At 40.8% G+C, this 16386-nt stretch overlaps 1 protein-coding gene across 1 annotated transcript; it reads left to right on the top strand.

Annotated features, from left to right (window-relative positions):
- The first annotated feature begins 4522 nt into the window (after window positions 1-4522).
- LOC119489085 (histamine H3 receptor) lies at window positions 4523-12736 on the top strand. The gene is made up of 3 exons (XM_037771266.1): window positions 4523-5170; window positions 6515-6681; window positions 10880-12736. The coding sequence occupies exons 1-3, from the start codon at window positions 4933-4935 to the stop codon at window positions 11741-11743; spliced, it is 1269 nt and encodes a 422-aa protein (XP_037627194.1). The 5' UTR covers window positions 4523-4932; the 3' UTR covers window positions 11744-12736.
- The last annotated feature ends 3650 nt before the right edge of the window (window positions 12737-16386 follow it).

A 16386-nucleotide genomic window follows, 5' to 3' on the forward strand; every position in this document is an offset into this window, starting at 1 on the left:
GAGTGTTGTTTGTCTCTGTCTTCACAACATTAAGTTTGACTTTCACTTTACAAATGTAGTACTTTAAGCCAAACCATGATGTTTTTTCCTTAAACTAACTAAGTGGTGTTGTTGCCTAAACCTAAGCAAATGTTTTTGTTTGAAATAACAACGTTAACCACGTGTTTCCTGTGACTGTAGTGGAGTGTCATACCCAGTGCATTAGAAAGTGATGCCAAGGGGTCCTTACCATAGTCTGTATATAAAGATGGACGACATGATAGCTCCCCAAAAGTGAAGCTAAAACATCCGGATCGCCCCCTGGTGGCTGGCTGCAGTATAGCTCATAAAGCCTGCCTCCTCCATGTTAGTGGATGGGACATGAGCCAAACTAAAAAGTAAAAAAAAATACATCAAATGCATTTTTCCCAAAGATGGTTTCTGTCATTGTAGGTAGTTCTTATCATTCTGATAAGTTTGGTTTTAATTAATTATTTGATGCTATAAAAATGAGTTGTAATTAACTTTGCAAAGGTCCGCCATATTTTTCTCACAAGCCAATCAGAGCAGACTGGGCTTTTTCAGGGGGTGGTCTTAAAGAGACATGCACTAAAACGGAGCGTTTCAGACAGAGGGTGAATACAGGTATATTCAGACAGACAAAATGAGAAAAATAATGTGTTTTGTCATGTAAAGATGTTCTAGTAGAAGCCCAACATACATGTATGAAACCTGGAAATGAGCACGATATGTCCCCTTTAACTCTGGACTTTCTGTTGCACCATTTTGACTCGAGAAGCCTTAAAATGAAATGTTTACAGTACAACAAGATTTCATTAAAACAACCAAACCATGAGAGATTTGTACCAAACATATGACTTTGTCATCTTTCTATCCAGCTGCCCCACACTAGGACTGTTGATCCACTTTATTAGAAAACCACATGATCATTACACACTGGAACGAAGGACTTTGGGTGAAAAAAATATGTCTTCTCCTCTCATTAATTTTAAATGGTAATGCTTCATTCTGTCCTGGTGTTAATGTGTGAATACTTGTCCTTGTTAAATGTTAATTCAGCTTTCAGCGTGTATGAAATTCATATACAATTCATTCAGCGTTTCCAAGAAATATGATCAGACAAAATGAAGTTCTCTGAGTCTCATTGACACTCTCACTCACATAATTCACATGTCCATTTTCTCCAGTGCATTTGACATCCGCCTGCTAAATATTCAACTTTCCACATTTGCGTGTTTTCTCCTGGAGCTTTTTTACTCCACATCGGCTCCTGTGGGATTTTCCCTCACCTCTTGGTTTTTTGTGTCATTGATGTCTGAAAAGACACGGTCTGCATATGAACCAGTCCAGGCCTGGCTTTAGGCAGCAGAGGACTGCTTTCTAAAAATATCTCAGGACTCAGCGGCGCATTTGGCAGTTTTGGTTTGTCACCAGCACAACCCCCGACAGTTGTGACGTAAAAACAAAGTACACTTCATCTGTGTTCAGTTATCTTCAGGGACTAAAAATTGACACCATGATCCATTAAGTCGGTCTCGTTTGAATGAGAACACAAATGACTCACAACAGGCTGAGATTTCCTCCCATGTCTTTCGTACAAAGCCGCCTTCTCATTTCAGCCGTTGGGAGAATAATTACAGCTAATTCACTTAACAGAGTTGTTTCTGACAAGCTGTCATCACGCTGAACCCGTAATCTCAGCACATAATTATATTTTTTTTGTGGCTTGTGAAGAACTGATTCTTTCTATTAAAATTCATACACGAGGCTCGGGAGAATAATTAATCTTCAATTTAACATTTTATACATGCAGGACAACTTGGGGGAGCTTTGGTGTGAAACTTTCTTTGTTGCAGCAAAAACCAAGAATGTAAATATCCTGTCAAAGCAAAGCAAGTGTTGGTTGGTAGCGTTCTCCAATCCTTCTGGTACAAGTTCTCTAGTGTTTGGATAATCAACACCAATACGGCAAGACAGTGTACACTAAGCTTCACACCATAGACTGTATATAAGAAGTGGATGTAGTCACCGTGACGTCACCCACTGGTTTGTGGACGAGTTCGGCATTTTGGCTGTCGCCATCTTGGTGTTTTGCAACCAGAAGTGACACCAGAGGGTGGAGCTAAGTACAACCGAACGCTGATCAAGACATTTTTAGGCCACCAAAATTTTATAATTAACTTTCATGAACTGAAAACACACTATGAAAGAGTTAAAGCTCCAGGACAAAAACACGGACAACTCCCAGACCGAACAACGCCGTGGTAGCAAACCTGTCAATCACAAGGTAGCCCCGCCCTAAAGCATCCCCTGCTTTATGGTCTATCTGACTCTGAATGGGACCATAATTTACTAAATGAACATCATGCGATTGAGACCATAAACTCGTGTTTACAATGTTTACTGAGATAATAAATCAAGTGAGAAGTAGGCTCATTTTCTCATAGACTTCTATACAATCAGACTTCTTTTAGCAACCAGAGGAGTCGCCCCCTGCTGGCTGTTAGAGAGAATGCAGGTTTAAGGCACTTGACACATGTAAATATATTAAGAAAATAATAGTTAAAGGGACTGTTTGTAAGAATCAGAAATGCTTCTTAATAGCGAGACCTGTGGCCGTTAAGTCAAAGGAGGTCAGCGTCTTGTTGCTCGGGCTTGCGTTTGTGCTCGCTCTAAATAGACATGAACGAGCATCGCTCAAAGGAGTGAGGCGACACACTTCTGTATTGCTAAAACCACAATATCACTCTATATTTCGCCTGCTTGTTAAAAAAATCTTGCCAATTTATCACACACCTTCCTTAAAAACCTGAAATACTGCACAGGCAGACGGCACCAACACTGTCCCTCTTAGCATTGTTACATTATTAGAAATAGATGTTGGAAACCAGGGAAATATTGTGTTTTTTTGACAATTGCAAGGACCTTTGAAAGAGGAGGGGACCTGATACACAAAGTACATTTAATTAATTAATTAATTAAAATCATTTTTGATTTTTCAATTAAAACATTAAGGACACTGAATTTGCCGGATCAGGAGGCTACCAGACTCTGATCTTAAGATCTTAACTTTCTCTCTATATTGATGCTATGATATCTCTCTTATGAAAACACTTAATCTGAGTTTCAGAAGAGGAGGTATTCAGATTAGTATGTGTTGACTAACATTGACCTTGGAGGAGACAACAAAGGAAAGAGGAGGATCTTTGTCAAGTGGACATTGAATTGACCTCTGTTATCAGTGAACTTCAGGGTGTAAATATGTGTGATCTGATGCAGACGGACGTCCTGCAGAGCTGCAGCTCTTTAGATCAGTTCAGGCTTCAGGCTTCTGGACCACTTCAGCTTCTGATTGCAGACTTTCAAGCCTTTGATCAGCTGCTGAGCGGACAAAGAAGCCAAAAGCCTGTCAAGTGTGCAGAAATCACCGGAAATAGGCTTGCCTACAAAATAAAAGCGTGTGCATTTGACACCTCTTTGTCTTACTGACACATTTTAAGTGATTTTATAGTATTTTGGGTGCTTTTTTATCTGGTGAACTTCTCACACATCATTATGATTTAAGGTGGATGTCTTGCACAGGCTTGTAGACATTTAAACTTTTTGATTTAGGCTTCCCTTGAGGCTTCATGTTGGCTTTGGATATCATGTTTTATAAAGAAATGTGTTGAGAAAACAGTCTGTGATTCAGAACATTACAATATGCATATTTAAAAATTTTTAATAGCATTCCTTCTTCCAAAAAAAGGCAGGGCTTTCATCCAGGAGACCGCTGTTCGTGTCCCATGTGAAACCAACAACGTGTTGTTTGTCTTTGAGTTAAGTGTTAATTCAGCTTTCAGCGTGTATGAAATTCATATACAATTCATTCAGCGTTTCCAAGAAATATGATCAGACAATGTCAAAGTGTTTTGTCATGTAAACATGTTCTAGTAGAAACCAAAAATACTATGAATCTGGTATTTATGAACCTGGAAATGAGCACGATATGTCACCTTTAAAGGTCCCATATTATGCTCATTTACAGGTTCATACTTGTATTTTGTGTTTCTACTAGAACATGTTTACATGCTTTAATGTTAAAAAAAAACTTTATTTTCCTCATTCTGTCAACCTGAATATACCTGTATTTCCCCTCTGTCTGAAACGCTCCGTTTTAGTGCATTTTAACGGAATTGCAACAGAATTGCATTAACATTGCTGGTCAACAGCTTGGATCCTTGTGTACTTCTTGTCACCTGATGACATTCACATACACTGCAACCAGGAATAAACTGGGACACATTTAGAATGTTTTACATTTTAAAATTGTGTCAAGGATCTAAATATTGTATATTCGTGACATCACGAATGGGCAGAAATCCTAACGGCTTGTTTCAAATGCAGAGTTTCTGAATACGGGCTGTGTGAATGTGAGTGTTTCGATACTTTCACAGTATTTATATAGGATTTAAGCCTACTTTATAATAAAAAAACATGAAAATCTCACTTTTTTATAATATGGGACCTTTAACTCTGGACTTTCTGTTGCACCATTTGGTTGCTGTAAGAGCTTTATTTTGTAAATCTGAGCGGATATAGTAGGTTTTAATTTCTAGTCTGGCAGTCTTGACATTGGTGACAAAAGCAACTGTGCGCTCCTTGGTGCCTGCACATCCAGCAGCCACCAGGCACTGAGAATAAAGAGAGGAGAGAGAGAGAGAGCACCCAGAGGACCTATACAATTTTAATTAAAAACTTGTGTCTCCTAATTGAAAGAAGAATTCCAGATGAAAAAAAAAAAAATGGAAGATTTGGGAAAAGTGTTTCTATGCACCTACAGCAGGTCTGCAGTCCTGTTTGACTCCTCCTGGCTGAAGTGGAAGAGTGGAACGTTTCGGTGCGTAATTGGAATCGTGCGTAATTCCTGATGCTTCTGTCTCTCTGGTAACTATGGGCGCCAACATTCTGGAATCCAACTCCAGCGGCAACTTGACTCCCTCTGTGTCCGAGGCAGGGAGCGTCCTGCCGGGCTACCTGGCGGTGATCCTATCGGTCCTCATGGTGACTCTGGTTGTCGTGGTGGTGGCTGGCAACGCGCTGGTCATCATGGCTTTCATTGTGGATAAAAGCCTGAGAAATCAAAGCAACTACTTCTTTCTCAACCTGGCCATATCTGATTTTCTCGTGGGTGAGTTGGTGCCTCCTCCTCTTTCTTTCTTTGTGTGAAAGAAAAAAATTAATGAATGACTATTTTCTACACATTGCAATGTTTCCACAGTGTAATTCCACTAGTGTTCATTGATGAGTTTATGGTGACCTTGCCATTTGCTTCATGCATGTCACATTACCACACTGTTAAGAATTTCCCAGTAAAATAACAGTAAAGAACTGGCAGCAGGGTTGCCTTTATGTTACTGTAAAATTAACATTATTATACTGTAGCTGAAATTTACAGCTTTGTATTGTTAATTGACAATTGTTAATGAAAAATACAGTTTGAACTGTTTTTTTAAAAAATTAATTTCACAGTATTTTAGAGTTAATTTACTGTTCAAAGATACATTATATAGCTGTTTTTTCCACCTTCCTTTTACATTATCTTACTGATTTGTTTTTAATGCACTATTTATTTTTTAAATACATTTTAATAAACATAATTTTTTGCCTAGATGAATAGACTTAGCAGGTTACAGACATAGGAATAGTCACACTAAATACAATTAAAGGCACTTGTTAGGAAAAAGGCTATAATAGACTTGACTATAGCTGGCTACAAGCACAGAATGCAAACCAGAACAACATGTGAGTGAAGAACAATAAAGTTAATTCACTGATTTTACAATCATGTACAATGTACAAGCCTCACATGAGCAGATCAGGTCCCAGAATTAAAAAAAATACTGCATGAAACTGTTACTGATGATACTTTAGACAGTTGATCAGCAGTAAAGTGCTGTTTTTTAAGAATGCATTATAGTTCAGTTAAAAAACGGCCTATGAGTGTAATTTAACAGGTTTTCTTTTGTATTAATAGTAAAGCACTGTTTTTAGCAAAAACAGGTTAATACTGTTGAAATCCTGCTGTAAATTAACAGCAAATGTTTCCACAATGTAATTACAATGAGCCACTAGTGTTCATTGATGAGTTTATGGTGACCTTGCCATCCTTTTTTTGTTTCATGCATGTCACATTACCATGCAATTATGTTTATATTTGTAGCATCCCTCTTTTTTTATTTTAGTAAGGCATTCACACCCTTCTTATTGTGCTGCTCTTACAGATAAACGACACCTTTTTCTTTATGATGAAACAACCAATACAGGCCGCTATTGTTTCCAAAAAATGTCTCTGCAGGGGGAACATGCAGCAGCCAGCAATTTTTGTGTCACATGTAATGGGGCTCACATCCAGGCTGTCTGGAGGTCTGGAGAGGTGTGAATGTTAATACTGAAGCTTATTGGTTGGTTGTGATGGAGAGGGGGGGGTTGAATCATCATGCAATGTGTGTGTGTGTGTGTGTGGTTGTTCCAGGTGCCTTCTGCATCCCGATGTACATCCCGTACAACCTGACAGGCCGCTGGATGCTGGGTAAAGGGCTCTGCAAGGTGTGGCTGATTATGGACTACCTGCTCTGCAGCGCTTCAGTCTTCAACATTGTCCTCATTAGTTATGACCGCTTCCTGTCAGTCACAAGAGCAGTAAGTACAGGCTGCAGAGGTGCTCATTACCACACACACACACGCACACACACACACACACACACACACACACACACACACACACACACACACACACACACACACACACACACACACACACACACACACACACACACACACACACACACTCACTCACACACACACACACACTCACACGTAGACTACTACCACAGTCCATTCTAAAATGTGTCACTCTCCAGGGCAGTTTGCCGTGCAGTGAGAAGTCATTGACATTCACAGCTTTGTTCCTTTACAACAGTTTGACCTCAGAGCTGTCTGCTTCATTTGGTATGTAAATATTTTGGATGCAGACATTAGCAGTCAACCCAGTTATCTACATATAAGGATCAATATAATGCAGTTAAAAGAGCACTAGATGTTTACACAGGTCACGAGAAGTCTGTCAATGAAAACAGTTTTATGATGTCTTCTGAACTTTTCAATGTTTGAAAATGTCATAGTGACATCATCAGGTTCATCTCACATTTACATATTTAAAATTTTTTTTTAGGAGGTGTGGGATGTGGAAGAAGTAAGTATTTAGAAGGCAGCAAGGGTCTTATTGAGTTGCATCATGGGAAATGTAGGATCCAGGGTTTTTGGAGCTTGACTCGTACTTGAGAGTAACACCTCTTCCTAACATACAGTGAGCGAGCGAACTCAGGCGAATGGTAGGGCTGTGTATCGGCAAGAATCTGGCGATAGGATTCATATTGTGATACTGAGGTTACGATTCAATATATTGTAAGTAATGCGTTTTTTTCAATATAATTTTAGGAAAACTGTTGTCATAGCTTAAAGAACACACCACCACATGCATACAATCTGAGTAAAAAAAGTTGACTTTTTTATGCAATCAGAACAGTTGGATCTGCATTTGAATTTATCACAGTCGCTGTAACATCCAGCATCATAGCACTACTTTGAGAGGGCACATAAACTGAGGTGGCACATATCTTTGCAAATGAAATAAAGTATTGACTGAGTTAATCTTTGCATGTAAACTGTTATTAATTAAAAATCAACAGTGTTTTTGAGAATCAGTACAGTATCACAAAACATAATATCGCGATATTCGACATTTTCTTACACCCCTAGCGAACGGAGCACACAAAATTGTATACTATGAGTGATGTCCCTCTCTATTACACAGAGAAAGTGATATTGATTTATGTCAGCTACTGTCAGCGTCGATTTTGTCCTAATGAAAATAGGTTGAAGGTGGAGCCGGTGCGCAAAACTTCGCGTAACTCCTTCCTAACATACATCGAGTGAGCGAACTCTGGCAAATGGAGCACAAAAAATTGTCCAGATATACTACAGGCGATGACATAGAGAGAGTGATATTCAGCGTTAATTTTGATCAGTGAAAACAGTTTGAAGGTGGAAACGGTGTGCAAAACCTTGCATGAACAGAGCCAGGGAAAACCTTTTTTTCAAACAAACGACACATCGTTGAGCTTGTTCGCTGACACACGGAGCAGTTTAGGAGGTCTTCAAGGCACGGCCAAATTAATATTCTCTTCCCATTCACTTCCATTCTAGGCGAGTGAAGGGCCGAAAAAAACATTCGCTTCCAGTGGCGAAGCAAATTCACATGTTTGTATTGGAAGTACAGTTCAACTTTGGTGAACTTTTCAGGTATTCACGCATGTGTAACCGCACTTTCACTGGGAAAAACTGAAACAATCTGATGTTTGCTTGTTCGCATCGCGTCTGGGAAGAGGCGTTAGACCCTCTTTACAACTCACATTAACATGCGTTTTGGGCGGTCGGATCACAAGTGGACAGACTTAAATACAAGTGTAAACGACCACCAAGATGCATTGTGATCCGATCACTCAAACCACCTGCCGAGGTGGTCTAGGACGTTTTGCAGTGTACACGTAACAGGAAAATCAAAACTGCCTTTTCTCGTCTCCAGTTGGTTCTCAAATCGCGTAAGCTAGCTTTGTCCATGACGCCCGAACATTTTCAAAAACAACTTGGAGATATATTACGAGTGCGTCAAACATCTTGGGCGATTTGGTTTGCCTGGAACACGCCAAGGAATAGAATCAATCTGTATTGTTCTTCTTTTAATATCCGGTAGAATAGGCACAGGAAGTGCTTTACGGCCTAAAACAACAACATTTGGTCTTTGCAAACAGAAATGATGTATATGTTTCTTTGTATATAGTGCGAAGAAGTGAGATCCAATCACAAGTGGTCCCTTGAGACGAGACGCTGTTCGTGTCCGTGCGAAACTAAAAGTCAGCGTTCACTTATTTTATTACACGGCTGTGTTGAATACTCAATTCTGATTGGTCAATCACGGTGTTCTATGGTCTGTAATTTCTCTATAACAGACCATTGCTATGTAAAACAAACCGTTGCTATGGGCGCAGTTCTGATGTTGGACTCTGGCGGACCGTTTTGGTGTCAAAATATTGATTTCTTCAGTAAGTAGCCGTGTAATAAGCGGGATAATGTACAGCGAGCGGGTCATTGTGAAAGAAACCCCTTCAGGGTGATGAGAGACCCCTCCGCTGCGTGTCGGAGTGCAGCATCGCCCTGTTGGGGATTCTTTCACAACAATGACCGGCTCGCTGTACATTATCCCTTACTTAATTTATGTCCGTAGCTTAATAAACTTAGTCATTTTAAGCAGAACCATGATGTTTTATTACTAAACCTAACCAAGTAGTCTTATTGCGCTTTTTTTTGTTTTGCTTTGTTTCAATTTCCAACATTAACCACCTGTTTAAAACTACGACCGTAATCGTAAATATAACTGAGAATGCAGTTAGTTGTAAACTGATCTACTCAGAGCTGTCCACTTGTGATCCGATCACCTGAGACGCATGTCAACGCCAGGTGTGAACAGGGTCTAAAATTCAGGATCTCTCGCTCTCTCCTGCTTCGATTTTGTCAATTCTTTTTTTTTTTTTTTTTAGTTGTTACCTGCAGCTCTGTAGCTCGCTCTGTCAGTCGGCCCTTTAGCGGCCACAGCATTAGCCTGAGGGAGCTGAAATTTGGCATGGAGGTCAAGTGATTGTGAATGCATGAGAATTTGCACTTGTTTATTTGCCTCTCGTGAGTCCCCCAACTACACGGAAGGGAAATACTAAATAGCTGGAGTGCACCTTTAACGGGGGTTTTAACCAGAACAAACCTGATATTTATTCCCCCTGTTGGCTTGATCTGATCTTCAGTCATTATTTTTGTGCCATACACATGACCAGAATTAGTCATCAATTATAAGAACAAATCTCCCAGACAACATGTTTATTTGAGCTCAACTGGCGTAAAACTGAAACCCTTCCACGCGGGTCATTTTTATTGTCTCGCCGCCCGTGTTATTTTTAATTGGCTACATTTGTTAGACGCCTGATTTACAAAAAAAAAAGAAGCTGCTTACTGAGAGCGTTTATGGTAATGACGTCTCTTTGCTTGTGGCAGCTTTTATCTCCTTTTCATTGAGGGTTTGATCTCAGCAGCTTAGTAGGAAATATTATTTATTTATGTATTAATTCTCACTCCGTAGAGAGCAGAATGTTCTGTCATTTTCAATGGAAATGGGGAGTGTTGCGCTTTTTGTAATGAACGCTCCATACCGGGGGCCACAATCACTTATTAGCATTGTGAAGTGGCTCCATTTCATTATTTATTGATTTGGAGAAGTGGATTTTTTTAAGTTGCTCTTAGTGACGTTAGCAGCATTGTTGTCTGTGTAAAACCCAGCTTATGTTGCAGAGAGATATTTGGTGGTTTGAGGCAAAGAAAAGATTAAACACCAATAAAAAAGAAAGAGAGAGAGAGAGAATGGTTAATAGAGGAGCCATGCTTAATGATAGTGGAGAGCGAGAAGAGGTGAAGTGAAAATAGAGCGAGTGCGAAGAGAATGAGCCACGGTTGATGGCGAGGGAGGAGAGGATCGGGAGAAACCAGATGTCTCTTTCACACTCTTGTGTTGCATCAGTGAATGTGGCTCTCAGCCTGACTTCTCTCCTCTCTGGCTGCAGTGACACATAACAACCTCACTAGTGGGTTTTTATTTACAGCTTCTCATAATATAAACTGGGCTCCATTTGCGGGTGCACTTTGTTTAGTGTGTGAACAGCTGTGGAATGTAACAAATAGTGTCATTGTTCACGATAATCGCTGTGAGTCACCTCTCTTTTGATTTTTGACGCAGGTTAAATACAGAGCACAGCGACACATGACCCGCCAGGCTGTGATCAAGATGGTGGCGGTATGGGTGTTGGCCTTCCTCCTCTACGGCCCCGCCATCATCTTCTGGGAGACGATCGTCGGCCAGAGCGTCGTCCCGGCTCACGAGTGCTTCGCCGAGTTTTACTACACCTGGTACTTCCTGCTCAGCGCTTCCACCTTCGAGTTCTTCACCCCGTTCGTGTCCGTGGCCTTCTTCAACCTCAGCATTTACCTGAACATCCATCACAGGACCAAGAACGCGGGCGCCTGCGCCGAGGACGACGACGTCGTCAAGACGCAGAGGATCAGCAAGAAGCACAAGGACGGAGCCTGGATGGTGTTTTTTGTGAAGACTCGCAAGGTGTCGTCCAGCGAGCCCACTGCGATCTCTGCGGTTATCGAGGACGACGATGTCCTGTCGCCGTCCTCCTGCGGCGGCGACCCTAATAACAGTCAGATATTCATGCAGAGGGAGAGGTTCTCCCCCGACAGAAAAAACTCTAGGCTGTTTCAGCACACGGCCTCCTGCATGGCGCCCGGTCGTAGGACACAGGCAGCTCGTCTGTCTCGAGACAAAAAGATTGCCAAATCTCTGGCCATCATTGTGTGCATTTTTGGGATTTGCTGGGCTCCTTACACTCTGCTCATGATTATCCGTGCCGCCTGTAGCGGCGCGTGCGTGGCGAACTACTGGTATGACATCACGTTCTGGCTCCTGTGGCTGAACTCCGCCATCAACCCGTTCCTTTACCCGCTGTGCCACAGCAGCTTCCGAAGGGCTTTCTCAAAGATACTGTGTCCAAAGAGACAATCAGTCCAGCCTCAGATTGAGGCTCAGTCCTGTTAGAATTGCACTTCCATGCTTTTATGAATGCAGTAGCTGTTGTTGGTCAAACACTGTAAAAATCCATATAATGTTCTTCCATCGAAAAAGAGACATGTTTGCGCTAAAGTGAAAGCAATACGACAAATCAACGTGCGAGAAAAAAAGAAGTGCAGTTATAATATTCACAGACAATCTTCTTTAAAGAGGACAGGAAGGAGGGACGTGGTGGTTTAAGCTTTCTCACCACTCACTTCTTTATGTGCTCAATGCTGTGAAATGATGACTTGTGCAGCCAGATAGAAGGTGATGATTATGATTTAGTCTCAGATATTATAAGAGAACTACAGCACCGCCGAGTTGTTAAATTACGGTCTGTCTGCTTGAAAGCACAGCGGAGGGAGACAGCTTCTCACACTGCCGCTGTGACGACAAAAACCTTTCAACTCCTATTTAGATCAAATTGATGTGAAGGTTTTTATGTTTTATAAAGTTTCATAACCTCTCTGCACATGAAACCCTTTCAAAATATGTCGCTGTTGATTTGAAACAGAAGGCCTTTTTTTGCTCATGTCCTCAAAAGGATGCTTTGCAAATCCAAGCTTTTTCATCGTGCAGCAATAGGATGACAAATGTGGAGTCGTCAAAGTTCAAAGCACCTGAAGAGAAGAGGAGAATAAGCTGTATTTGTTTACTGTGTGCACTATCTGAGAGGTGGGCGAGGGGCAGCAGCAGGAGGGGGGGAATCAGCTGTTATCTGCCATCACTGAATCTGCACTTAATAAAAAAAAAGGTGTTCTTGTTGATGTTAAACGATGTACAGCACTAGCAGCATTAAACCTTTTGTACTATAGTATCTATGCCAAGCTAGATGGTTGTGTTCTTTAAGTGCAGTATTTATTCAAAGACTTGACTGGTTTATATGCCACCCAAACTACTTGACTAACTTTGTATCTTGGCTCTGAATGTGTGTTGGTGTAAGTAGCCAAAGAAAGAATAAAAAGAAGACTGCCTACACTCTACGTCTTATTGGTCAAATTTGGGTAGCGTAGAAGGAAACGGTTTGACATTTTTGGGAAATAAACACTTTCTTATCGAAAGTTAGATGACAAGATTGATACCACATTCAATGTCCGTACGTTAAATATGAAGCTACTGCCAGCAGCTGGAGTAAAGGAGGAAGTCAGGTGACGTAGTATAAAAAGCAATAAAGTCCACATAGGGAGGGGAACTTCTCATTGTTCCGACAGCTCATTGCTCCGAAAATACACAATCTTTGTGCAACAAACATAAGCACATGGCTAATTATTATGCGGAATGACATCTCCTTGCCTTGAATGCCTTCATTGGTTGGGTTGGTTAGGTTTAGGCATGAGGAGTGAGATTAGTTTAGAGTAAGAAGATGAGGGTAAGCCAACTAGACGCAGAGAATGGCGGGTCATGCCTTCGCCGTGGTAGGGGAAAAGAATTGGAAAGTCCAATGACGTAATGTTGCATAATCATTAGCCATGGCCTTCTGTTCGGGATAACGGGCTGTCGGGCCAACGGCATGGCACCGTCAGTTTCAGTCCTGGTTGACTTTAGAATTTCTATTAGAGTGAAAACAATGGACTTGTGTTTAGAGTTTAGCAGTCTGGAGTCTTTTGTTGACACATGAGCTTGAGGTTTTCAGAGTTGTATTCATAGTTCCATTGTGTGTGTATACAATGGAGAAAAACTGCATTTTGTCACAGACAACCATTTCATAATACTTCAAATATATAAATATTGCATTTAGGGCTGTCAAAGTTAACGCGATAATAACGCGTTGACGCAAATTAGTTTTAACGCCACTAATTTCTTTAACGCATTAACGCAACTTGCGATTTTTAGGTTGTAGCATGCTCAGTTTTAAAGTGAAGATACTGGCATCATATGAAACTAGAAAAAACCTGAAGAATCCATCGGTACCAACCATGTCATACTAGCTTGTCGGGAAGGAGACTAAATAACGCTCCAAACTTACGCTAAATTTCCGCGAGGAAAAACTGTCATGGCCATTTTCAAAAGGGTCCCTTGACCTCTGACCTCCAGATTTTTTAATTACAGTGTAATGGGTTCTATGGGTACCCACAAGTCTCCCCTTTACAGACATGCTCACTTTATGATAATTACATGCAGTTTGGGGCAAGTCATTGTCAAGTCAGCACACTGACACACTGACAGCTGTTGTTGCCTGTTGGGCTGCAGTTTGCCATGTTATGATTTGAGCATATTGTTTTATGCTAAATGCAGTACCTGTGAGGGTTTCTGGACAATATTTGTCATTTGTTTTGTGTTGTTAATTGATTTCCAATAATAAATATATACATACATTTGCATAAAGCAGCATATTTGTCAACTCCCATGTTGGTAAGAGTGTTAAATACTTGAAAAAAATCTCCCCTTAAGGTACATTTTGAACAGATTTATAATGTGTGATTAATTTGGGATTAATCGCGATTAACGATGGACAATCATGCAATTAAATATTTTAATCGATTGACAGTCCTAGTTACCTCATTTGGCGATATATAGTGACTTATCAGACAGTTATTTCAATGAAAATCTTCGCGATTGCCACTTTAAGTTACGTAGGTTAGGTAACTGCAACTTACTTAAGTTATGTTGCATAGCCTACGTAATGTAGCCTACTTAACTACCTAACAAACATACTTATTTGAACCCAAACCACTTTTCCTAAACCTGACAAAGTTGTTTCCTGTGAATATGGAAGTTTATTTTGAAAAGACAGTGTATGCATAGGGCCGTAGTAGAACGTGATGCCCTATCTGAAGGAAGCACAATCTACAACTTTAGAGGTGCTCTAAAGTTCACACAGGTGAAGCGAGGAAAGTAAATGGAAAGAGGAGATTAAATGCAAATTCGCTGGTACGACGCAAAGACGTGTTTTGCTTATTTCAGTCAGAGGCTGAGCTGAACGTCCGTTTCTAGCTGTCTTGTAAGCTAACGTCTATATTGACTGTTTGGGGCACAAACAAACAAACAAACAAACAAACAAACAAACACAGACTGTATGAACAGTCCGGCAGTCAGATTATTGCCCTGAAGGGTTTTGTGAGAGGTGAAAGGTTTGTAATTCTTTCTGGTTCCTGTGATAAGACGAGATAAGATAACACTGAGATGGGCTGGTTCAGTCACGGCCGGGTGGAGAGGAATCTCGTGTGTGTGAATGATAGATGCTGTTTGTGTGTGATACACACCCGGTAAATGACTGATAAACACAGAAAAAAAACTCCCATTAAACATAAAGAAACACTGATGTTGCTATAAAAAAAAAGTTCCCTAGAAGGCTCTCGACACTTTAGAGAAAATAAGGAGTTCCTGTTGTGAAGAATGCTGTCGAGCTTTTATTATCCGATAACAAGATAAGTGACAGAAGTGCAGGGCGTTGACCTCTGTTACATATTTCCAGCACAGATGAACAGAAACTAAATATGTCCGGAAAAGCATCCTTAGGGATTTAAGACTGCCAGGAAACCACAGTATCGCTCGGCCTTGTGGGAATTATGTGAGACGTTTTACTTGAGAGAAGAAAAAAAAAACAGACCCTTGGAGATAGTTGAACCACCGGAGACACATACAAGTCAAAGTGTTGAGAGAAAAGCTAGGATGATGAAGCTGGCTTTTATTTTGCCTTCTTCCTGTCAACATGCTTTAAAGGGATAGTTCGGATTTTTTCAAGTGGGGTTGTATGAGGTCAGTGTATGCTCTGTTCAAAGCCACCAGACTCCTTTCACAAAAACAGAATGTAAGCAGAACATGTTTGTTTGTGTTATTGTGTGAATTTGGTGAATCCAAACTAACCTTTTAAGGGCGCTTTCACAAGCCATAGTCCGGTTGGCTGGTCCGAATCAGAGGAAGATGTATACTTTTGGTTTGTTTTCTATTTAGTCTGGTTCTGTTTCATTTCAATTTGCTGAGCTGTGTGCACTAAGGAGTGAATTTATCTTTTTCATCTCGAGAGCTGCCACTTCTATGCAGGGAATCACGGACTTTGAAATATTGCTGTCAAAGTTTTTCGACCTCGACTCGGCACTGATCTACTGTGAACATCAATCCCTTCTCCTTCAGTTTATCTCCAATGACTTTATAAACGTCACTATTTTTGTGGACTTTATTTAGCATTTTCTGTGTGTTCTCTTTGGCTCAGATGTCAAGCAAACATCAGTCCTCTCCCACTCATGTTAAGCTGTCGTTTAATTGTGTCCATCTCAACAAATGCCCACACAGGCAGCCAGCGTTTTGGTTCACTTGGAAACGGTCTCGGACCACCTCTCGCAAACGGTCTCGGACCAGTTGTTTTGGTCCGCACCAGAGTAAGATTACTGCGTTCACAACTACCCGAACAAACCACACCAGAGTTCGATTATAACGGACTAAATGTTTGCTCTTAAACACCAAAGTCACACAATAACATAAACAACCTAACCTAACGAGGCAGAGGTAGACCAGCAACTCCCGTGTTCTGCGAGGTAAAATGACTGTTTTTGTCAATGGAGTCTGGTGGCTTTGAAGCGAGCCAGCCCATTCGCAAGGCAGTTTGGGAAATAGTCACAAAATTGAATGTATTGATTCGTGTACATAGACACAAATTTCAGTTTTTTTTCCTGATGTTCAGCATGAAA

The sequence above is a fragment of the Sebastes umbrosus genome, chromosome 5 (genome assembly GCF_015220745.1).
Source record: "Sebastes umbrosus isolate fSebUmb1 chromosome 5, fSebUmb1.pri, whole genome shotgun sequence".
In the NCBI taxonomy this organism is placed as follows: Eukaryota; Metazoa; Chordata; class Actinopteri; order Perciformes; family Sebastidae; genus Sebastes; species Sebastes umbrosus.